Source organism: Lepidochelys kempii, chromosome 6 (assembly GCF_965140265.1).
Source record: "Lepidochelys kempii isolate rLepKem1 chromosome 6, rLepKem1.hap2, whole genome shotgun sequence".
In the NCBI taxonomy this organism is placed as follows: Eukaryota; Metazoa; Chordata; order Testudines; family Cheloniidae; genus Lepidochelys; species Lepidochelys kempii.
The window spans coordinates 114,837,976-114,863,648 of NC_133261.1; the positions used below are offsets into that span (position 1 = coordinate 114,837,976).

At 41.9% G+C, this 25,673-nt stretch overlaps 1 protein-coding gene across 1 annotated transcript in view; it reads left to right on the plus strand.

Annotated features, from left to right (window-relative positions):
* Positions 1–25,673, plus strand: part of KIF26A (kinesin family member 26A) — a 132,408-nt gene that overhangs the window by 26,553 nt on the left and 80,182 nt on the right. The window contains exon 3 of the mRNA XM_073349797.1: positions 20,034–20,534. Coding sequence (XP_073205898.1) covers positions 20,034–20,534 — 501 coding nt within the window. The remainder of the gene's footprint in view (positions 1–20,033; positions 20,535–25,673) is intronic.

Sequence of the window (25,673 nt, forward strand, 5' to 3'; positions counted from 1 at the left end):
GCTTTAGGTCTTGGCCAATAGGTGGGGAACTGACAGGTGGAAAAATAGGATGAATTTTTGCAACAAATTTGTCCCTGTTATTCCTTAAACATTTTTGAAATTTGAATTGTTTTGACCAGCTCAATCAGCAGCATGGTCGAGAGGAATGAGTGGGGCGTGAGAGTTAAAACTCCAGTGTATTAGTACCAGTTCTGCCACAGATTTCTTGGGGGGCCTTGGGCAGGTAAAATAGACTGACATTTTTAAAAGCATCCACTTACTTTTGCATGTGCACACTACTCAGTGTGCACATGCAAGTCAGTGAATTGCATGTGCATATACCTTAGCTCACATATAGCCCCTACATACATGTGCTCATTGGCTTTTTGTGTGCTCAACTTGGATGTGTGCTCTTAAAAGCTGGGGCATTTATCTCTCTGTGCTTCAGTATCCTTGATGGTAAAATGGGAATGATAAACTACTGTACGGAGATGTTGTGAAGATCATGTGTTAAAAGTATTCAAAGATATAACGCTCTATATAATGCTTATTATTTATCTTGTTTTATTTTACTCGCATCTCTAAATGGCACTTTAAACTATCTCCCTAAGGATTGTACCTTTTCTTTGGGAGTGAGACCGATGGAGAGAAGTCTCTGTGATTTTCTTTCCTGGGTCCAGGATTTGTAAAGAGATAATCCATCAAAATAGATCACTTAACTCAGTACATTAAAAAAAGAATATAAAGGAAATTATTAACTTGCTCTTGCTATATGCAAACTTTGGATCTGTTTGCCCTGTGCTGAAAGCATCACTCACTTAAGAATTTTGTTTGTAGCAATTTTGACTGGGAAACGAGTGTGTGGCAAGAGTTGCGCTTGGTTTTCTTTTTGCAACATTAGCTTGTCGCCAGGCTCTGTCAGTTAGAGGAATGAAGAATGCTCTTATATGCTTTTCAGAGAGAAATAGTAGCAATTCTGAGGAGGGTGGAGAAGTGTCATTTGTGCAGGGTAGACCGCCCAGGAATGAGGGAGATTCCATGTGCATGATGGGTTAGTGATGCATCAGTAGAACAGTTGTTAGACCTGTGTACTATCTTGATCCAATTGATATTTTTCCATCTGTGTGTGCCCAGTATTATCAATCAGTCACTGAAGAGAGGGCTGGGCTGGGAGAGGCTTTTGAAAGAAGATCTGGTGTAGAAGACTGTACTCCCTGTTGTCTCCCTTCTGTGTTTGTGTGTGTATGTGTGAAAGGTCAGGCTCTGATAAGCCCCACTTCTCATTTTCTCTTGTGAGGATGGGGTTACACCCATTTCTTTCCTTCATTGTGTTGTGGGAAGGGGGTCTGCCTGGGGAAGGTTATCCCACAAGGGGCAGGAAGAGTGATGGGTGTGAGGTTGTCTGGGATGGAGTTAACATGGGGAATTGGGTGTAACATGGATGGGAGGCAGCCTAGGGAAAGAGGTTGTATGGGTTTTTTTGGAGTGTGGGGGAGTGCTCATGCTGGGATATGTCTAGAGAGAGCAGGCATATGAGGGATGAGCATGTGTCCGTATGCCAAGCACATGATTGCATGGGGTTGATTGCAAAGGGAAGATATAATTTTGCGTTAGTGTAGCATATCAGCTGCTTCTCCTCCGACCTGCTAATAGTTATGCTGTTTCCAGTCATATGGAGGAGAGGGAAGCTGTCCATCAACAGCCACCCTTCAAAAAGCCCTCAGATAGGCCCTATTTGTGTGTAGCACCTTTTGTATATCTTGTTCATTTCATGTTATGTTATGATGGAAATCCTGATTATTTATCTTTAATATTTTCAAGAGCATGATGTCTGTAGGTGCACCTACTGCACTCTGAGATTTGTCATCAAGATAAGAGATGTGTTTAGGAAATTTGTAATGAGAGAAAAATGCTTAATGAAAAATTTCACTTTGGAAGGTAATCCATCTTCAGTTAGTTTGCTGCAAATTGAAAGGAGTCTTACACAATGGCAAGTGGTGGGAAAATATACTTGGCTTTCTACTTTTTAAACAGGAAGGAACTTTTTAAATGCTAGACTCACAATAGTAATCAGGGCAGTTATTTGGGAACATTATATTGCATATTGTGGCTGCAGAGTGTTGGGGGTGTATGCTTAGTCTATATAAGATGGTATTCTGCATTCTGTAATGAATATTTTTAAAACAAAAGAAAAGAGGCTTAGTTGTGACTTTTTGGATCTACAGCAAAAAAATTGATTTCTTTTACACTGAACAAGACTTCCAAATGTAACAGCTAATATATTCTGAGGTCATGGCAGTCACACAGTTAACAAATTCTTCGTTTCCTGAGAGGCACAGCTTTATATGAAAAGTCTTAAATTCAGAGCCTGCAATAGAATTTTAGCTCTTCATCCCCAATGACCATTATAAAATTGCCATATGCCTAAAAATATGCTCAGCACAACTGTGATTGTTCAAACTCTGAATTCACTCTCATTTTATGACATGATCCTTAGTTTAAAATAAAATTATTCTTCTTCAATAGAGGATGAAAGCCATTTGGTTATATATGGTTCATTATAAAATGCGGTAACTGTAAGTATTTTGAACAGTACACATGCTTTATTTGAGTTTTTATACCACTTTTGGTGAACAGTAAACTATAACATGTTGTCATTTTTGTCATGATCAGTCCATAAAATCAGTTATCTTTCTCTTTGGTCCAACTTATAAACACATATAAAACTGAAGCAGATGTCAGAGCGATAACCAGGTGTACATTGTAGTGCTTTGCAAAGTTTTAATTGCAGCATGCACTCGTTAACATGTTTAATGGTTTTGGTTAGTAAGTGTTTCTGTCAGTTGTGTCTTTACAGGTTGTTTAATTATACTCAATATTTTTCAGACTGAATCTTACTATTTCATTCAGACAGTTTCTGAATAAGCTTTCTCTCTGTGAAGTATTTTTTTTGTCATCATGCGTACAGCACTGTGGACTTCAGAGTTGCCATAGCTCTATATGGTACATTGGGGTGAAATCAAAATGTTTTAGATTGTAAATCCCCTGGGACAGATATTTTCTCTTTTCTAGGTTTGTATAGTTCCCAGCACAATGAAGCTCCACTCCCAGTTGGGCCTATGGACAGTACCATAGTATAAATATTTACTACTACTGCCAGGTTAGTACAAGCCCCAGCACAGACAGTGTGCTGCTCCCCTGTGTGGTAGGGGAGCAGAGCCAAATTGCTGGTGGAGCTGTGGAGGAAACAGAAGCTCATGCCCCTCCATTGGGCCTCTGGTGATCCTGGCCCTTGTCTCTCCCCTTGTAGGGACATGGAGGCAACTGTTGCATGGGAGAAAGGAGGCTCTGCGGGGAATGTGTGTCTGGAGAGGGGTCTGGGATTTGAGAGGGGCTCAGTCACAGAGCTCAAAAACATTACCGTTGGGTGGGGTGGGGAGCTCTTTGGGATAATGAAGGTGCTGACAGTATGAGACCTCCATGTCAGAGCTGTCAGTCAGCTGCAGCTTAAACTGCACTGAGTGGGGGCACCCACAGCTTCCATGTTGTCTCTTCGGTTTTCACTTTTTGCTGGAGACCCCGCCTCCAATGCTTAATTTGTAAGGGAAGCGGTGCCAGGGCTCAAGAAATTAGGTGCCAGGGCTCAAGCCATTTTTTAACATTTGTAACTGATGTAGCAAGCCCAGAGGTGCTGGGGCTATGAACTGCTAAGCCCAGAGGTGCTGGGGCTCAGCCCTGGCAAGGTCTGGCACAAAATAAGCCTCTGTGGCCACTCCCTGGAGACCCCACTGCCACACACGGCATTGGAGAGACAGATTCATGGACTCTGCCTCTAAAGGCAGGTGACCTGGCTGGGAGGTCTCCAAGTGGCTCTGTGGCCACTGCCCAGAATAGTGACATGGCAAGGAGTGGGGTGCCCATACCTCAGGATCTCATGACTGTGCCAAGGGCATGGTGCCTTGCTTTTCTACCAAACACACCATGTGTTGTAGAAATGCCTGTTTGCCTCTGTTCCCTGCACTTACAGTAACTACATTAATTTTTAAGGTTTTTGTAAGTCAGTGGAAAACTGCATATCAATCTGTCTGTATGTGCTCAATTGTATTTAACTCTTTATAAGCCCAGTACCCAGTAATGGTGTTTTGGTGCTTTCAGCGAAGCCATTCCAACAGCAGTTAGTATACAGCACAGATTTGGATTTTGTATAGTGGGGCCTTTGTTAGTTAAATAAAATAAAATAAATAATGGATAAACATCCAGCCTGTCTTTTCTATCAGTACATTTTCTCACCATACAGGTGCCCAAATATACTGCTCAGCTGCTTTCTGGAGCTCTGAGATGTGAGTGCCTACGACTGATTGGGTTGTGATTAAAAAGCAGTGACTTTTAATATGCGATGCTTCAGGGTGAAAAGGAGTCACTTTCATTAATGGTTTCTGGTGTGGGAGAGCAGAAAAGCATTAAAGCAGGGTTTTCAAGGACAGTGAATTGGCTGAGGTGTTAGTGCATAAAGATGTTTTGATCCAGTTGTAACTAGTAGCTGCTAGTTCCTGTTGTTGTTTCTGTTTTGATCAAGAGCCACTTTGTGTGTGGCAGGGGTAGGAGGTGAAGGCAAGGAAAGGAAGTAACTGTTCAAAGTGCATCTCCTGTGGGAAGACAAAAACATGAGTAGCGTGGTGGAATCAAGGTTAAAAAAATTACTTACTTTCCTTTGGTCTGCATAGTGCATCCATCATGTACAGTTTTCCACATGTTGGGTAATGGAAAGTTGAGCCCCAAAGGAAGTTCTCTTTGTAAGTCAAGATGGGATCATAAAATTAATCATTGTTGGGTCACTAATTGGTGTGCAAGATAGGAATTTCCTAAACTGTATGATAAGTTCATTGGCTTTTTGGCAGGGAGCTCTTTAGCGAATGATATTCTTTCCTGGTTCTGTTGTTAACGCAGGAAAAGCATCAGGTCATTTATAGTTACACCCAGATCACCGCTTGTTTTTAAATAGAAGGGAGAAAAAAAGAAGTTGGCTGTCAAAGAGAATCAAAATGTTTCTGACGAAGTTTGTTTTCATGTCTCTGTGGCATAGTAGTAAAGCTTGGCAGCCACATGATAATCGTGAAGATTGATTGCTCTCTCTCTCTGTTAAGCATCTCACATCTCTGAATTTATGTTAACACAAGCATTATTCCAGCGGCAGCATCTGGCTCATTGGCAGGTTCCACAGACAGTTGTTCTGATGGCTCTGGAGATGCCTTTGGGCTGTCATGTAGTTAGGTGGCTGAGTGGGCTGGCTGTGCTGCTTTGTCATTCCCTTTTTTTATTTGTTTGACTTGCCTTTGTTTGTGCTGAATGGCTCTTCAGAATATGGGCTTTCGCCACTCTTGCCTAACTTGTACATGCAGGAGCTTTTATGAAATACCCAGGTTAATTTATATACCCGTGCTTCTTTGCTGATCAGAGCTGGAGTTACAAGGTCCCAGTCCATAGCTTCCATGCAAGTTTTCCCCGTGAATCATGGCCTCAGTCTTGTGCAATAAAATGCACATTTTTGAGCATAGTGCTGCATAATGAGTTTCTCTGAGAACAGAACTACAAGGATAAATCAAATATTACCATTATACAGTCAGTGTCCTGAGGGGGCTATGTTGGGAGCTGGGAATTCAGGAAGTCGTTCAGATTTCTCAAGATGACAATATTTGTGTCTTAGGTAGTAAAGTTTTGGGGTCAGAGCCACAGCTCATGTAAATTGGCATGGGACCATTGACTCCAGTGGAGCTATGACAGTTTACACCAGTCGCGGATCTACCCAGACATGTTTTTATTGTACAGTGTTCACATTCGCTGTAAAAACACCACTCCTTTAAATGCACTTTGTTTTTTGAGGGTATGCAGGTGTGAATACAAGTGCAATTTTAAGAGATAGTGAAGTGTCCTTTTTATTAAGTAGGATCATTGGGGTCACTGGTTCTTCTGGATGAAGTTCTTTGGCCAGACTAGATGATCATAATGGTTCCTTCTGGCCTTAAACTCTGTGGATCCATGGAACAGCTACACCAAAGTCACAACTGGAGCTGTCTTAGCGATGTCTACATAGCAGCTGAATGGCGTAATTCCCATTGTGGGTAGACATACACTCACTAGCTCCGCTTGAGCTAGCATGCTAAAAATAGAAGTGTGAATGCAGTGGCATGGGTGGTGGCTTGAGCTGGCTGCCTGAGTACAGATGCTCCCCAGGTTACGCAAACCTGACTTACGCAAATCTGAGCGTACGGAAAAACTTCTGTAAGATAGAAATAGGAGGGTTTTTTTTTTTTTTTGGCGTAATGGCTGGAGATACGTTTCTGACTTACACAAATTTCAACTTACGCAAGGTGTTCTGAAACGGAACGCTTGCATAAGTCAGGGACTGTCTGTATATACCCAGGAGTTGGGTAGGATTGTACTTGGGCAGGTAGTAGGGTTGCCACCTTTCTAATTGCTGATAACCAGGCCCCCACGGTGATGCTCCTGCTCCGCCTTTTCCGTCCCGGGCCCCTGTTACTCGCTCCTCTCCTTCTCCCCTCCCGTCGCTTGCTGGATAGTCTCAAGGAGCCTGCCTGCAGGTAAGAGGTGGCCCCGCCTGAGCAGGGGCTGTCGCGAGTTAATGACCTGGTGCCTCCCTCCACCCTGTGGGACCTGGACTTTTAGTTTGGGTGCCATTTAGAGTTGCCAGGTTCCCTTTTTGACTGGACTTTCCAGTCAAAAACTGGGCACCTAGCAACCCTAAATGGCAGCTGGACACAGACACCAAAAACTGACTTTCGGGGTAAAACCTGGATGGGTAGCAACCCTTGCTGGTAGCTTGAGCTGTTGCATTTGCTGCTGTGGCCATACTGCTATTTTTAGCACGCTAGCTTGAGGAGAGCAAGCATATGTAAGTCGATCTGCGCGGGGAAGCCCACCTCCTAGCTCCTGTGTAGACACACCCTGGCTTTCAAGTTTTATCATAACCATATTAGCAAGACATATATATACACAGATTTTCTTTTTTCAATGTATATTTCCTTTTTATAATAGCAATAAAACATAGATCATTGAGGTTTTTTATTGAAAAATTGAGACAATAAAATCTAGTGCCACAGTATTTCAGTTTTAAAGTGGGAGGAATTTTCCATATTAATTCAACTCATCATCCAAAAACTCTGCATACATTTGTTGCATGAACCTCCACCGAAATAAACAGACAGCTCAATGAAATAAAAATGTTCATAGCTGATTTTGGGTTAGGCTAGGGATGCTTGTCTCCTTTGTAGTCGAAGGAGTTTTGCCTTTGTCTTCAGTGGGACCAGGATTTCACTCTGAGGCTGTAATTTCTCTTCTTAAAGAAACCCTCCATTCACTAATACCAACTATTTCTTCCTAACATGTGTTGAGTTAGGTTTCTTTCTTCCAGAAGGGCCTAGAAAACAAATGACAATAAAAACATTCCACTGTAATTCAGGGGTTCCCAAACTTGGTTCGTGGCTTGTTCAGGGGAAGCTACTGGCGGGCAGCGCCACTTCCCACAGCTCCCATTGGCCGGGAACGGCAAACCACGGCCACTGAGAGCTGTGAGCGGCCGTACCTGTGGACGCTCAGGTAAACAAAGCATCTTGTGGCCCGCCAGGGGATTACCCTGGACAAGCCGCAAACCAAGTTTGGGAACTCCTAAACTATATGATAAATTCAGGCTTTGAGTAACACAATTCTGCACTATGGTATCAGGCTATAAGGTCTCCATGCCCCATCCTATGTATTTATTTTGTGTAACGTCTGTAGAAGCTACATTCGATAACAGAATTGTTTAAAAATCCTGTAAGGGTGACTAGATGGCTCAGGAGAATGGTAATTCTCATTCTCTGGTTTTAATATGACCCGGGTCAGTTTGGATTGAAAGTAGTTACCAGTTGTTTGGTTGCCTATGTGAAATGTTGGAAGTCTTCGTGGGATTCTTTGTAGTCAAATGTCCATGTCACAATAACAGGTTTCAGAGTAACAGCTGTGTTAGTCTGTCTTCGCAAAAAGAAAAGGAGTACTTGTGGCACCTTAGAGACTAACCAATTTATTTGCGCATGAGCTTTCGTGAGCTACAGCATCCGATGAAGTGAGCTGTAGCTCACGAAAGCTCATGCTCAAATAAATTGGTTAGTCTCTAAGGTGCCACAAGTACTCCTTTTCTTCATGTCACAATAGGCACACCCAGTTCAACAATACACATCCTGAAGTGGCCTATATTACTTTATTCTTTTCCCTCTCTAGCTTACTTTATTGTTGGTTTAAGCAGTCACTGTCACATTTGGTTGTGGCCGTCTTTTCTTTTTCAGGAAGGCTCTCAACAATGGGTTAAATGTTAGTTCCCATAAAGATTGGGTAGCAGCCCTCAGTAGTGTACACTTTGTCTCAGTTCCTTTTTGGAGTTGTTTATCCCTAGACGGTGTGGGGTATTTTAGAGCAGCTAACAACGAAATCACAGAAATGTAGGGCTGGAAGGGATCTCAAGTGGTCAACTAGTTCACCCCCTACGCTGGGATAGGATTAAGTATCCCTAAAACAATCCCTGATATGTTGCTTCCATTGGAAGAACTCCTGTGCCTGGTAACTCTTTCTGGTTCTGCAAGACTTGATGGATCAGCTTTTGAGCCTTAGAGAGGTTCTTATTTTAAAGCCAATGGGTGAGAGCCTCAGCTGGTGTAAACTGCATAGCTCCTTTACTCCAGCAGAGGATCTGGCTCTGTGTTGTGAATGGGTTCTTCCTTTGGGAGAAGTGTAGAGGAGTTGTATGGGATCCTTATTTCACTTTTCATGAAGACCAAGTCTTATCTAGGGCACTTCGTTTTTTCTCCCTAGAACGCCCAAAGATGCTGTGTGCCCACAACTGCTCCCATTAAACTCAGTGGGAGTTGTGGGTGCTCAGTTCCTCTCAGGACTACACCCTCTGTATGGCAGTCCTGAAAAGATCCTGGTGGAGTTCTAAAGGATGCTCTACTGTTGGCTCATGTGTGGCATCAGGGAGACTTTGCAAAGGGGAGTCACTCTGCTTTGTGTGGGACTAGATTCCGTTCCACATAGACTGTGCAGGGTAAGAACTTGAGTTTCTCTACAAACTTTCAATCAGCATTAGTGATAGCTGTTATCCACAAAGGTATTGCAGGTTACCACTCCATGATAATCCCACCTATATATTTTTGATTTACTTCGGCTGGCATAGGAGAACAGCCAATAAGATAGTTTTTTGTCTCTTAGGTAGGTAGGTTCCTCAAAATAGTCCAGACAGACCAGACACCTCAGTCAGTAATTTGAAGGGGTTAAAGCTGAAGTTTGGTTTATTGCCCATAGTTATTGTAGTTAGTATAATTGCGCCTAGACTATTCAGCTGGAGATTAGCAGCCAATAAGCTTCTTATGTAAGGACAGTGTTTTCTTTTTTCTCCTGCCTTCACCTGCTGGAAGGGAGAAGCAAACAGCCTGTCTGACCTGGCATAGGATAGAAGTACTAGAAACAACTTTATTTAATAGGTAAGAAATTATCCTGTGCTGTTCAGTTAAGTGCAGATATGTAAATAAACAATGATAATAATTCTTTATTATTTTATTACCATAGCACCTGGGATCCCTAGTCATGGGTCAGGACTCCGTTGTGCTAGGAGCTGTACAAACACAGAAAAAAAAAGAAGAGTTAACAATCTAAGTAAATAGTAATATAACAATCTGGGATTTTTTTATTTTTTTGGGGGCAATCCTAAAATGATAATCAATCTCATTATCCCTTGTTTTCATCTTAAATGAGAGATCTTCTGATACCTCTGTCTACCCATCCTATATGTATGATGGAAAACTTACTTTTGTTACATGGTATCTGTTCCTCCTGAAAACATGGAAGAAATGTCTCTGGGTCTGCTGAGCAATGTGTTTACCTAGTAAACTTTTCATGAAGATGTGATAAAATCCACAGTAGGGAGAGACAGATGGGTGTCATGCCACCCTGTTGTCACCATAACTGGTGCTTCATCAGCTCTCTTGTGGATGTCTTTCCATTTATTATCAAATACTGCTGGTTTACTTTCTCTCACAGAGCATCTACTTGGCTTTTGAATGAGCCCCCTACAATTAGCTATTCTAGCTGAAGGTACTGAAGTTGGCGCACTTTTATCAATTCTGGTGCCTGGTTATTTGTAACTTGGAATATTGTGTTCAGTTCCAGCTAGTTCCAGACAAACTGGAGAGAATGAAGAGAAGAGCAACAGATTTGAATAGGTGGCTGGAAGGATTCATTTGTCTACATGTGTACATCTTGGCTAGGCAACTGCTAAGGAGTGTGGGGGATTGTGATAATAGACTATGTAAATATGTAGGAGATGAAGAATTATTTAGGGTGTACAACTAGGAGTAAAAGCAGAAACTTAAGGCAAGAAAAATGCAGGCTGAAAAACTTGCTGACATTGAATTGCATGGGTTGTGAATAGCCTCCAAAGGGAAGTAGGGCATTTAAAATCTATCCTGTTGGCGCCTCTGTCTTCCCACCCATGGCACCTGAGCACAAATAGCAGGTCAGTCTGCAAGACTGTAGTCTTCCCCTGGCATGGTGCTGTGCATAGAAAGTATGTGTGGTCAAAAGAAAAGGAGTACTTGTGGCACCTTAGAGACTAACAAATTTATTTGAGCATAAGCTTTCGTGAGCTACAGCTCACTTCATCAGATGCATCCGATGAAGTGAGCTGTAATTCACGAAAGCTTATGCTCAAATAAATTGGTTAGTCTCTAAGGTGCCACAAGTACTCCTTTTCTTTTTGCAAATACAGACTAACACGGCTGTTACTCTGAAACCTGTCATTATGTGTGGTCAGTATCCTGCTTAATGAAACTGTAGAGAACAGTCCTGCTCTGAGAGGGGAGAAACTGGGTTGTTTAATAAGTCTTTTTCAGCTCCCATTTGTGTGACTGAGATCATTATCTCCTGGCCAAGGGATTTTCTTAGAAAGGTTCTTTGATTCTTTGGGGGATGATCCCGCATGATCTATTTGCATATTTTCCCTTTGCCACACGGGAGGGGGAGTCAGCTACCTGTATGGCACCAGAGGCATCTGGAGAAGGATTTGGCCCTGGCAGTGTGACTGTAATGCCTCTCCACATCACTTAAGACCCGCTGTGGGGCTGTGATGGAAAGGGGTAAGTGGAGTGGCTGCAAAAGGGGTGTCTGAACCACCTCTGAAAAGTGCAGAGCTGTCTTCAGGGGGCGGGCAGGTGGAAAGGTCATGGAATCTATGCTTATGCAGTGGCTCAAAGGAGGAGTGGAGAGGTAGGGTATGTCTACACTGGAAACTTCAAAGCACTGCCACAGGAACCCTGTGCCAGTCAAGGGACTGGGAGAGATGGTCTTGAAGCCACACATGGGTTGTCTGTAGGTTTGGGGAGTTAGGATTCCATCTCCTCCTCTTTCGCCCCCTCCCCTCCTGCTTAGTTTTCTGAACAAAGTCCAAGTGGGAGGGAGGGGGAAAAGTCTCACCCCACAGAGAGGATGTGATCCCCACCACTGTAAATTTAAAGTCAAGTCAAGCCAGCAAGTCAGTTTTTGCTGAAGCAGTGACACTTTAATTATCGTGTGAGATAGATAGACCTCCTGCTGTGCTAACTAGCCATCTGCATATGGCAATTTGTAGCTTCTAGGAGGAATACACAATAGGCAGCCCTGGCTATTCTGAAAGCTTGAACCATTCCCTTATATTCCTCAAGTGTTCATTCACTAAAAAAGTAATTCATAAAATGAGCAAGTGAAAGATACATTAAATGGGTATGATGTTATGCCATGTGCTGGCCTTTTAAGGTGAAATTAAATGTATGAGGAATTGTTTTATGAAAAAATTAGGAAAAATGTCAACTTCCTAACTTTTGGTGTTAAGCATCCGTTTAGTTGGATTGAGATGGCTTGACTGGAACAACACGAGAGTCTGTATACTGCTGTCCTGTGTACTCCAAGCATTTTTTCCAGAGAGTCATGTCCAGGTTTTCCAAGTTGACATTTTCACTGAGGTAGGAATCCAGAAGCTTTGAGCTGTACAAATAGAAAAGTCCAGATGTCAAGCCGATATAAATGAACATAGCTCTGTTGAAATATGCATCCTTTATACCAGCTGAAGATCTGTCCCAAATTGTTGTTCATCTCCTACCTCTCCAGTGCCTGTATGAAATGGGATGTTGGTCTCAATCCTGTTTCTTGTCAGAGATGACAAGAAAAACTTCTCAAAACTGACCATCACAATCATCGCTTTCAGCAGAGTCCAAGGACTGAATGGGTAGAGACTAAAATATCCTTTTCTCCCTGACAAGGTGGTTCCTCTGAAGCACATTTTGACAGAGCAGTGTGAATTGTGTACACTGTACAGATTCTAGATCCCTTACTTGCATTCAGTAGTACCTTACTACTCAAACAGTCCCATTGAAATCATTGAGACTACTCATGGATTAAGGCACTACTTTGCCATGTGTAAGGGCATCAGACTCTGGACTTCTGTGGTTCATAGAGGACAGTCTTTAGAGATGTCAATCTAGCACGTTTCACAAGTACTACATTTTCTTTAAGCAAAAAGAAAAGTTTTGTTCTTCCATGCAGTTCAATAGATTATCAAAGTTAAAGCACTAATACACCAGTGAGAATTCACTCCCCAGCCTCAAAGAGGAAAATAATTAAAAATAGAAAACCGATCAAGCTTCATTTAAGATATCCAATTTCCCTTAAAGGTTTTTGTCTAAACATTTTTTTTAAAATTAAGATTCAAAGGAGAGCTTTTGAAACACAGCGGATTAGCTATAAGTGCAGTGATGGCTTTATAACTATTTTCCAAAACGTTTATATTGTAAAAGATGTTACTATGATAGAGAAAAAGTAGCGAATGGATGTTACAAGAGCACATTTTCATCTGAACAAAATCAGTGCTGAATTTGCATTGTGAAGTTACAGTAAGTCACAGAATAGAGAGAGAGAAAAAAAATTAAAGGTTTACTTAAAACCAACAATAAATGTACAAATTAAAAGTCATCATTTTAAACTGAAGTTGTACTCTATTAAAATAAGCATAAAATTGCATACTTGTTTGGATGTGTAGTTTATAGAATACACAGAATACTAAAATTGACTCAAATGCAAGTAAAATATCTGTTTAATTAGATCGTAAAGAAAGGAGATTAAAAGTAATATTTTGTAAGATAGTAATTACTGTTTCCAAAGTAGTCTGGTTCCTGTGTATTGACTTAAATTTAATTGTGATAGGGGATCTCTTTGGGGTTCTACATTTTGTTTGTGTCTTTTAATTACTTTAAATCACAACCATTACCTTTATTTTGTTTTCTTTCAACTAAATACACTGCAGGGCTTTTTGCTTCAATAGCCTGCCTGTTCACAAACACAGATCTCTGAGCCATCAGCCTCTACCTTTTCATTGTGAGAGGTTACAAGTCAAATCCTTGCAGGGACCTATGCAACAAGATAACAGGAAAGGACCTTGTAACCAATGGGGAGTAGGCTGAGGTGCTGATGGGCGTCTGAGATGTAAATAAACCAGATTGCTCTCATTTCCTGTTTCCACTGTATTATGCATTCCAATAGCACAATTCATCTTTATGACACACACCTATGGCTTTAACTTTACTGCAGGCCACTAAAGTACATTAAAGTGGGCAGGAAATGGAATTAAAAAGAGCTCAGTTGAGTGTTTAGAATAACTAAACACATTGCAATCGTTTTTAGTGTAAGATGACAACTCTTTTCAAGAAGATTTAACATAGCGCTTCACTTTGCTTATACAAATGAATGTCAGTGTAAAGGAATGCAATATATTTATAAATTAGGTATTCAAATATGCTCAAATCAATTTTCAAAATTCTCTGGGTTAGCTACAGTTAAAACACAAGATCGAGGGCCAGGCCTTCAGCTGGCTGAAGTCAGCGGAGCTATGCTGAGGTACATCAGCTGAGGATTTGGCCCCCACACGGAATATGAAATGAATGTTTAAATAAAATTTGCAGACTTTTACTACTGACAGCTGCACAGGGAGGACCAAATTCTCCTGCCTTAAATGAATAGTCCCATTAAAGGTAGTGTGGTACTCATGTGGGGAGAGCAGGCAAGATTTGGCCTTAAAAAGGCATGTAGTTGTTTTCAAACTTAGGCACATTTTAGTAGCTCTGAAGATGTGGTGCACAAGCCTCCCTATTCAGAGAGATATTTTCAAGTACATTTACAATTTTCAGATACATTTAGCTTTTTTAAAAAATGGTGACATCTAGTCAATACTTTTCTTGTGAGGGTTTTTGCAAGTTTTTTTCTTTACTGCATATATACTACGAAGATACATGGCAGGAGGATTGTCAGTTTACAGCATGGGTTACTTGAACAAACATAACTCATATTCTCCCTTCCATAGGATAATTAGTGCCTGCCCTATGATGTCACTTACATGATACTTGTGGTTGAGGTTTTTCAAAATGAATCATTCATCCTGCTCTTTCTCTGATTACACTGAATGGCCTCTGGTTTTGCTGAGCACTGTGTTCTTTTTTTCTATCAGTGAATAGATAATTGAACACAATCCTCAACCTTCAAACTGTTTATCAATATAGAAGATATTAGTGGATATTGCACAATGTCATGTAAGGTAAAAACTAATTTGTAAGCAACACAGCAGAAAGCTGGAAAGGCAATTAAGTTAAAAAGTCATTAACATTGATCCTTTTGCACTGAGAAAGTACATTCACATTCCTTTCTCAGAAAGCATCTTTGAAAAATGTCTTGCACCTCGGTCTATCTTTAAGGTAATAATGACATTTAGTTTTCTTCAAATATTTTGCTTTTAAAACAAAGAATTTAGTTTAATGCAGCATATTGTTCAAGATTCACTTGAATTATATGAACAAGGAGAAACCTGTAGGTAATTAGTAAGGATGGTTGCTGGCTGTTTCTCTCATCATTTGTTCACACTACAGGTATAAATGCTCACTAAAAGGATAAGGTTACAAGATGGGTGGGTATTACTTCAACGATTGCAGCTTCTTAAGTGAAAATCCAGATGCTTTTCTTCTTTCTCTCCTGTTGGTTAGCGTGGGCATATGAAGTAAATAGCTGAAGGTAAGATTTAAAGATTAAACTTTTTCTGTTTTGCAGTGGCAGAATAGCCAGTACTGCTTCTTGGGGTTGCCTAGACAAAAGTACCCATCTGCAGACTTTAAGTAAGTAAATGCACATATGGGGCCAAAATTTCAAAAGAATTCAGAGCCAGATTGTCAAGGGCTCAGCACCCACAAGTGGGGTCAGATTTTCAAAAGAGCTCTGCTCCTATCAAGGCATATAGGGTACTGACCTTTTTTACAATTGGCTGCTTATTTTGATGCCTAGATGGAAGTTTAGGTTCTTCTGAAAATTCTGGACTTGGGGCCTGATCCAATTACTATTACAGTGGATAGGACTATTCCTATCAGCTTCAATGGGAATTGAGTCAGCCCCTTGTATTTTACAGTTGTGAGGTATGCTTTGAAACCTTTATTTAAAAAATATTAACTAAAGAAAACACATGCTTTCTTTTTTGTAGCAAATGGAATATATTGCAGCCTTATAGTCTGCAAATTCATTGGTCCTTGTCAAATTTGATTAGGCAGAAATGCAATAGCTGAGACAGAAATCAGAGAAGTGTGAATTTAAAATTACCGATCTCTCCTCTCTTTCTCTCTCTTTAAGCTACCTTTTCATTACTTGTGCTTGTTGTGAAATTATTTTTATTACTGTCATCAAAGATAAAACCTTAAGGCAAACTTTGGGTCCAGTCCTGCTCATGTTGAAGTAGATGAGAGATTTACCCATAGATTTACTGGGAACAGAATCAGGGTATTTAAAATCTACCTCCTTACTCTTCAATCCTGCAGCTGTTGCTTGTGTGAGTAATCCTCACTCAGGTGAGTAGTCCCACTGAAGTGAGTGAGATTACTCATGTGAGCAGGGACATCTCACTTAAAGGTTGGCAGGACCAAGCCATGGATCTTATTCATGTGAATAGTGCTTACTTCCTGGGACTTTATGGAGCGTTGGATTGGGCTCTCTCTCAGTGCAATTGGCTCTAATAGGACCACCTGTGTTTGCTGGATTGTGCCTTTACTACAGGTTGATTATGCCCTTCCAGATTTCACATACAGTAGCAAACAAGCTTAAAAGTGAAATTAGGTTTTCAGAAACAGGGGAAACTATCAGTGTAAACTGCACTGTACCATTCAACTCATTCAAGCATTCTGCAGATAATTACTAATGGTGTACACAAAGTAGCTATAGAGAGGTAGCATGATAGGTGTGACAAGTACTGTGTGGTTTGTTAATGCGCTTTGAGTGAAAGATCAACATATCAGTCTACAGCGTAAAAGACAACTGCTCCATCCTTTGTAGTGTAACAGATTAAAATGTTGTTGGAGCACTGCTTCGTCTTAAATGTTGAGGTCCTTATCATACCACATAACCTTCCTTGTCTGACTCTTTTCCTTCTGTCTGTGAGGCAGTAATTGTGGTTGGAATTCTCATTCCCCTTCCCCCCCTCTTGCTTGCAGTGCACAGAGCACATTTGGTCACTTTAATTTCTTCCCTCTGTAAAACATGTGAGTGTAACTTCCCCATAAGGCTTATTAGAGCTGAGGCTATTGAAGTGGAGATTCACTAGGACTCAGGATTGTCACAGGGTAGTGAAATCCCTTTCATTGGGCTGGCTTAATTTTTAAGTTACGTTTAATGTTTTTAACAGTAACTTGTGTTTCCTTTACCCTTCACACCCATCCGTGAGCCAGGTGTTCTTGTCACACTGAGTGGAAAAATAAAAGTAATCCAACTGTGCACAGCTGGTACCTCAGTGAGAAGCTGGAGGAGGATGGGCTGAGCTTCAAGAAGTGATTAGAGAAACTGCTTGAGTAGTTTAAACGGCCTCCTGCAACTGCTTGATAAAATCCAACCACTGGAAAGGGGAGACTGTTTTTATAGTGAATTAAGATATTTAAATCTACACTACAATACACTTACATGAGCGGTGTAGTGTAATTTCCTAAAGAAGTTGTTTTCTCAAAACATTTTTGTATCACCTTGATTTTGTAACTTTGCACATTTGATTGAACGGGTGTTATTCACTTCACATATCCATGTGTGATGGGCTTCATTCTGTTCTCTCTTACACTGGTTTAAATCAGGAGTAAGTCTATTGAGGTCAATAGTTACCCTGCTGGAAACTAGGCGTAAGGAGGAACAGAATTAGGCTTACTGATTTCTTTACATCAGAAGCACATTTTTGATCAGAAAACATTTTCATGTAGTAATTTGCTTATTTTAAATATTTAATAGCATTTTAGCATTGCCCTATTAGTCACATAATGCCAGAGCTTGGAAACACTGATGCTTGGGCTTAACTTTAGTCACATGATTAGTCCCACTGACGTAAGAGAACTAAATAGCACTATACCTTGAAAGTATGTGTTTCTTGTGGGACGACTCAAGTGAGTAAAGCTAATCAGGTGTGTCATTGTTCACGGGGTTTGGCCCAGAGAGTTCTATCCTGGAAACACTTGCTACTGAGCTTAGTGCCATTTAGTTTTCTTAGTAGACAGTGAGAGTATGTTCAGTATTTATTTACAGTGCTCAGTAGTGTGTGCAGGATTGTCCCGAGAAAAACTAGACTTTTCTTTTTCTATTTGTCAAGGTTCATTTCTGCTTAGGGGTGGGTTAGAAGATCCTAAAATATTAGGTTTCAGAGTAACAGCCGTGTTAGTCTGTATTCGCAAAAAGAAAAGGAGTACTTGTGGCATCTTAGAGACTAACCAGTTTATTTGAGCATAAGCTTTCGTGAGCTACATCTGATGAAGTGAGCTGTAGCTCACGAAAGCTTATGCTCAAATAAATTGGTTAGTCTCTAAGGTGCCACAAGTCCTCCTTTTCTTTTTCCTAAAATATTAATTGCTCCTTCCTGCCTGATCGGGGGTTCTTTATTTATGTGTTATCTCTCAGTAGATTGGGGAGGGGAAGGGCTTCCTCTGTCATGACTGTGAGCAACTCCTGTAACTTCAGAGATCATTTTACTAGGGTCAAGCTTCATAAAAGGAGCAAAGCCAAAGTAAAACCAGCACCTTTATTTGAGTCCATAAATCAGTTTAGTCATACAATGTGCTGGGGACATAATTGTCCAAGCATAGCAACAGAGCTTCTTTTCATTCTAATGGTGTAGTGCTGTCGGCACGAATACTTTATAATTCCCAAGGCTTAGACATATCCGTGTTTAGATATTCATTTAAGGGGCAATAATTTAGGAGCATAATGAAAAGAAGTACAATAGTTAATGATATTAGCTAATGAATGGTGTGATGCTAAATACTCTCTTAACAGCTTCTATCAACAGCAGTGTTGTATTTTGTGAGATACGTTTAAGAAAACATTGCAAGAGTACTCCAGCAGCTGATGATGAAATCAAGTCCAAGATTCTGCCTGAGTTGTTAAATAGTGTTTTTGGACTTTTTACATTCAAACTGCAGGGAAATAGCTCCCTTGGAAGAGAATAATAAGCAAAGCAAAAATATCAATGTCAGGATTTTTAAAAACAATTTTTACTGATGTATATTATAATTAAAAATCAGATATGTTGGTCTTCCAGTAAGCTGCTCATTTCCTTGAGAGCAATCACAGCTTAGCATAAAGTAGCACATTTTTTTAAAAAAAGGGTACTAATCTGGTTACACTCTAAGCGCACACACGATAGGACTATGTTACTAGCTTTGTCTGCCCTCATCATTAACAATCAAATTAAACATTTTTTCACTTTTTTTTTAATTAAACAAATAAACCTTGGGCTGCTCTGTGATCTTTCATTAAACCCTTAATTGTCTGGAGAACTCAACATGAGTGCTTGGAGTTGGTCAGTTTTGTTGCACAGCATTAGGTATTCGGTAGCGGATTAACAGAGCTGGATTTACTCTCTTCACTAATCCTTAGAATAGTCTGTTGGGGAGGAGAGGCAGTTGCGTGTTTTAGGAGATAGGTTACTGTATCTCTGAACTGGAAGCACAGCGATGGGTTTTAAAGTGTCTGGACAGGCATGAAATGACTTTGAAAGAGAGAAGCTTATTTAGTGGAAACAAAATAGGTGTTGCTTTCAAATCAGCTTCTTGGCATGCCCACCTCTGAAGGTTGCGGTAGGCTCCAAATGTATTTTTCATCAAAGCAGTTGTAGCGTAAGGAAATATTGCCATCGCCTAGATCACAATTTTCAGAAATGACAGGTTTCAGAGTAACAGCCATGTTAGTCTGTATTCGCAAAAAGAAAAGGAGTACTTGTGGCACCTTAGAGACTAACCAATTTATTTGAGCATAAGCTTTCGTGAGCTACAGTTGCATCCGATGAAGTGAGCTGTAGCTCACGAAAGCTTATGCTCAAATAAATTGGTTAGTCTCTAAGGTGCCACAAGTACTCCTTTTAATTTTCAGAAATGTAGTTCCCAACTAACGGAGGAGCCAACTGCGGTCAGTATCTGGTAAACTAATTCTGATGCTGCTTGATTATTCAACACTGAGGGCAAGGACCACAAAATATTTACCAGGTCACGCTTTAATCTGTTTAGTGCTCTGCGGTCTAATTTTCATGGGTTTAAGATGATTGCATGCCTTTGAAGTGCATTACGATATTAGTAGGGTCTGCACCATAAACATTGTTGCAGAGCGTGAAAAACATGGGCACATTTCAAAAGGAGAGTTAATTAGAAGGGTAAGTAAATGAGTAGTTATCAAGTGCACCACGAGTTCCACTGTTAAACTCTGATAATAATTTTCATGCTGGGCATTATACAAATGAAGCTCCTTAACACTGATTAATCAGTTATGGGCTGCGAGTCTGCCAGGATACTCAGCTGAAGCCTAAGAGTTAGCAAGATACCTTCACTACAAGTACCACTAAGGATGAAGAGTGAGTTGTAGACTGTATTTCCTTTTTTCTGTACTTGTCTTGGACTGATTTTCTTTTTTCTACTTTTTTTTCCCTTTAGGACCCAAGATTATCAGCTTTAATTTTTGACAAGCTTCAAGTGCCTGACTATTTACAGAAAAACAGGAATGAAGGAGAGAGCAGATGTGAAATTTGCGCCACCCACCTGAATCAGCTGAAGCAGGAAGCCATTCAAATGATCCACACCCTTAATCAAGCCAGCTATCAAGAAGTACCTGGCCTCCCTCAAAGTTCTGGAGCATTGACAGGTGTCTTACCAAGGATGGTGACTGTGTCATCCCAAAGGGATTTGCCGCTTGTTTCTGGGCAGGTGGGTAGACAGTCCGGAAAATCAACAAATCTTTTCTCTGGGACAGAGAGAAAGAAGGGACTTGGATGGCCTCAAGGCACAAGCAGTTTTCCAAACTCCAGTGTTCAAGTAACTGTGGCTCCCAGCGGCCTCAGTGGTGCTTTGAGCTCCGTGACTATCCAGGCTCAGCAATACCTTGAGGGGATGTGGAGTATCTCCAGGGTGAACAGCTTTCTTCCGCAAGCTTGTCTAGTAAGTACTGGCAACTCTGATAAAAAGATTATTAGTTTTTTGGGGAATCAGCTCAAATTGCTTTGAACCATGTCTTGAGAAATTAAGAGTTGAAAGGAGCTTTAAAATGATGATTTTTTCCAGCATATATAACTGTTAATTTGCTTCTGATCTCAGGTGATAGAACAACCTTTTTACAAATCTCTTTGCACACTTTTCAGCTTTGCCTATAACAGATGGTGATCTTAACTTTCACACACGAGGTGTCTGGGTTTAAAATCACCAGTGGCTAAATTCATCCATGGCGTAACTCCATAAACATCAGGGGAGTTATACCAAGGATGAATTTGACTCATGATTCTGAGTATGATGCTGAACTTCTGGAGCCCTGTTGACTGCAGTGGAAGTTATTCATATACGGTAGGGGAGAAATAGGAACTCTGAAGTTTAATTTATTGTAGGACAGTTACTACTACAGAAGAAGGCTGTTCAGAATGTTCATATATTGCTCTGTGCCCATTAAGGTCGTATTTTTGACTCTGAATTCCAGTGATGTCTGTTTTTAAACAACTCCTGTATTATATGCATCTCTCTATAACATGGAAAATCTGTCTTTGGAAAAAAGCCATATAGAGAAGTTTGTTACCTTGAAAAGAGTGTCCATTACTGTCAAGGTTCCTTCCCCACTCTGAACTCTAGGGTACAGATGTGGGGACCTGCATGAAAACCTCCTAAGCTTACTTTTACCAGCTTAGGTTAAAACTTCCCCAAGGTACAAACTATTTTACCCTTTGCCCTTGGACTTCCACTGCCACCACCAAACGTTTATATGGGTTTATTTTTATTAGGAAAGCATTGTTTGGAAACGTCTTTCCCCCCAAAATCCTCCCAACCCTTGCACCCCATTTCCTGGGGAAGTTTTGATTAAAAATCCTCACCAATTTGCATAGGTGACCACAGACCCAAACCCTTGGATCTTAAGAACAATGAAAAAACATTCAGTTTCTTAAAAGAAGAATTTTAATAGAAGTAAAAAGAATCACCTCTGTAAAATCAGGATGGTAAATACCTTACAGGGTAATTAGATTCAAAACCTAGAGACAGGTTTCAGAGTAGCAGCCGTGTTAGTCTGTATTTGCAAAAAGAAAAGGAGTACTAGTGGCACCTTAGAGACTAACCAATTTATTTGAGCATAAGCTTTCGTGAGCTATAGCTCACTTCATTGGATGCATAGAGAATCTCTCTAGGCAAAACCGTAAGTTACAAAAAGATACAAAGACAAGAATATCCATTCTATTCAGCACAGCTTATTTTCTCAGCCATTTAAACAAACAGAATCTAATGCATATCTAGCTAGATTACTTACTAAGTTCTAAGACTCCATTCCTGTTCTGTCCCCAGCAAAAGCATCACACAGACAGACCCTTTGCTTTTCCCTCCCCCCAGCTTTTGAAATTATCTTGTCTCTTCATTGGTCATTTTGGTCAGGTGCCAGCGAGGTTATCCTAGCTTCTTAACCCTTTACAGATGAGAGGATTTTTCCTCTGGCCAGGAGGGATTTTAAAGGGGTTTACCCTTCCCCTTATATTTATGACAGTTACTAATTTTGTATGATCTGTATTGGTCATTAAAAGACCTTCAAGAGAACAGACCAAAAGTTGTTTGCTATGTAGGAGACACTCTTCTTAAAAAAAAAAAAAAAAAAAAAAAAAAAAAAAAGTAAAATTTCATACTGACCGAATACCCCATCATTGTGCTGCTGGAGGTGCCCCCATTCAGATGAGATCTAGACAAATTGAAGTCTACTGGTGGCCATTTTAATATCCTGAAGCAGATTTTGCAAGACTGGAGCTGTTGGCTCTGGACAGATTTCAGATTGGCATACTACTGTATATCAGTCTACATCCTTGTACATAATCACTGCCTAAGGTTGTTTGGTAGTTTCAGCTGATTGAGCTCCAAGTTCAGCAGAACACTGCCTTCTAAAAACACTGCTGTGTAATATTGCAGTTACAGAAAGACTACTGTGTTTGCATCCTAGAGGGGGTGACTTTCAGTGGTGGGTGAAACAATCGAACACACACCTGTTACCCTGATGTAAATCTGCAGTGTCGCCATGGAAGTCAGATGGATTTACCCAGTGATGAGCTGCCAAAATCTTAACAAGCAGTTCCCTCCTCACCCCATGAGGGGGTTGTGGCCTGCCCCGCCCCCCGGGACCCCTGCCCCGTCCACCCCCCTCTCCTGTCCCCTGACTGCCCCCGGAACCAGGCAGGAGGGTCTCGTGGGCCACCGTAGTGGGTACCCACCCTACCCCGCCCTGTCCCTAAGAGCCACAGGGACCTGCCGGGGGGCAAGGTGGGGAGTCCCAGCGGTGTTTACCTGGGGCGGCTCCCGGGAAGCATCCGGTAGGTCCCTCTGGCTCCTAGGGGCGGGGTAGCAAAGCTAGGGGGCAGCAGGGGGAATGGTCGCTCCCCCACTGATCACATCAAAAGTGGCGCCTTAGGCGCCGATTCCGTGGGTACTCTGGGGCTGGAGCACCCACGGGGAAAATTTGGTGGGTGCAGAGCACCCACCGGCAGCTCCCTGCCCCGTGCCTGGCCCCAGCCCCAGCTCACCTCCCCGCCGCCTCCTCCCCTGAACGCGCTGCCCCGCTCTGCTTCTCTGCCCCCCCCCCCCCGGCTTCCCGTGAATCAGGTGTTCGCGCGGGAAGCCTGGGAGGGTTGAGAAGCAGGCGCGGCTTCGCGCTCAGTCCCAGGGAGGCAGAGGTGAGCTGGGGCGGGCAGCGGTTCCCCTGAGCGCCCCCCCCACCCACCCGGGTTACCTGCTGCAGCGCGGGTGGCCCCCCTTGCGCCCCCTGCCCCAGCTCACCTCCACTTCCCTGGGCCTGAGCGCGAAGCCGCCGCTTGCTTCTCAGCCCCCCAGCTTCCCGCGCAAACAGCTGATTCGTGGGAAGGCGGGGATGTGGAGAAGCAGAGCAGGGTGGAGCGTAACTCGGGGGCGGAGGCGGAGCCGGAGCGGAGGCGAGCTGGGGCCAGGGGCAGAATTTTCCCCGTGGGTGCTCCAGCTCCGGAGCACCCACGGGGTCGGAGCCTAAGGCGCCGCTTTTCGCCAGTTGATAATTTAGAAACCCTTTTAGAACCTGTTGTCCTGCGGGACAACCGGTTGGCCTACCCATGTGCAAAGTACAGAGCTGCGTGGGGCACCAGGAAATTGGGGCACCAAATTTCCTGGTGCCCAACGCAGCTGCGTGCTGCTCCAGCCCCCGCTCCGCCTCTTCTCCATGGCCTCCACCCCATCCCCTGCCCCCACTCTACCGCTTCCACAAAGCCCCCTCCCCTGCTCTGCCCCAGCCCTGCCCCCACTCTCCTGAGGACTGCAGCAGGGGTCGGGCCTCCTGCACTCACCGGCGGTGGTAAGTGGAGCGACCCAGCCCCAGCCTGCTCCGCGTTGCTGGTGAGTGTTGGGGGGTGGTTCCCCCCTGCCCCCCAAGGCTGGGAGCCAGGGAAGCGGAGCGGAGCAGGCTGGGCCTGGATAGGGCACCAAAATGGGTAGGGACGGCCCTGCACACTTTGTTTGAAAGCACCATGTATTGGTGTTTTGGAAATGAAACTTCTGCAAGATTTACGGTTTGTGAGAAGTTTTGAAAAATGTGGATTCATAGAGTTTAAGACCAGAAAGGACCATTAGATGTTTTGGAGTGAAACCAAATTTTGAAACGCTAAAATTCTGGAAATTCTGACTTTTGGCCAGCTCTAGTTCATATACAGGATGTGTAAGAGAGGATCCTTCTTGAAATAATGTGTTTACTACACTAAGTGGTAGCTTTCTATCCAAGGAGCTCAATGTGCTTTACATGTATTAATGAATTAACACTCACTACAGCATGTGAATTAGGTATTATCCCCATTTTAAAGACTGGGCAATGGAAAGACTAAGTGACTAGCTCAGCAAGTCTGTGGCAGAGGTGTAACCCTTCAAGGTTACAGATAAAAGAGCCTCAGAGTGTATGTTCATAGAGTTCCATTATGTTCATGAGTTCATGAGATCCATTATGTAAGAACATATTTTCTGTATGTTAATAATTTTCACGCATGACCAATTTCAAGGACAATATAGTAAAAATATTATCTGGGAGACAGAACAACTATGAATATTTTACAATAATCTTCAAATCAAAGTGTTCCCTCCTAAATACCCCTCTCAAACAATAATGCCCACCTGTGAGCTGCAGTGTTTAGTGAATTGCTGCAGTTCTTATATGGGTTTGGAACTCAGATTGTAAACTTTTGGGACAGGGATGCATCTTTAAAGCATCTAGTAGACTTTGGGTGCTGTATAAATTATAGTGTTATGTGTTGCAGGATCAACTATTGGGGAAAAACGGTTTGGGAACCAGGACAGAATAAAATGTAGGGGGAAAAACATAGGGAATAAGGTTCAAAAGATAGTCTTGTGATCAGTTGCTTCAATTGATTGCTCTCTGGTCAACAGTTTAAAAAAAACTACTGACCAGCTAGAGATGTTCCTTTTGGGGTGATATAACTCTAAGACAATTGATTTGTGTCTGGCTGTTGAAGAGTGTGAATATTATTTTTAATAGCCCTTTTTGTCTCAAAGCTAACAAATTGAATACAATTTCACCTCTGGGGTGAAACGTGACAAAGGTCCAACAATGCATAGCATCACTACACAAAAGTTTAGAATAGGAATGAAGAACTGCACGGGGAAGCTCAGGCATGCCAAATGTGATTTACCTATGCTGGAATTTGGTCAGGATGCTAATAAATCAATGTAAATATATATAAACCTTTTAGAAACGTGCAAATATATGGACTCAGGAAAAGTTATGTCTTTCTGTACATTTTCAGGTAAATATATTTATATACTACATTAACCAGTTTAATGTAGCTATCCCCAGTGCAGTAAAAACATTACAGCAAATTGTTTTCCCTTGCATTTTATGCCAAAACATAAACAATGTGACATGGGATTTGAATAGAAACAAATGGTACCGGTTATATTGCAAAAATATTGCAGCTTCTTAAATCTTCTAGTTCAGGGGTTCTCAACCTTTTTCTTTCTGAGGTCCCACTCGATATGCTATAAAACTCCAGGGCCTAGTGGGGGTGGGGAGGCCTCGGGGCAGGGAGGGGGTAG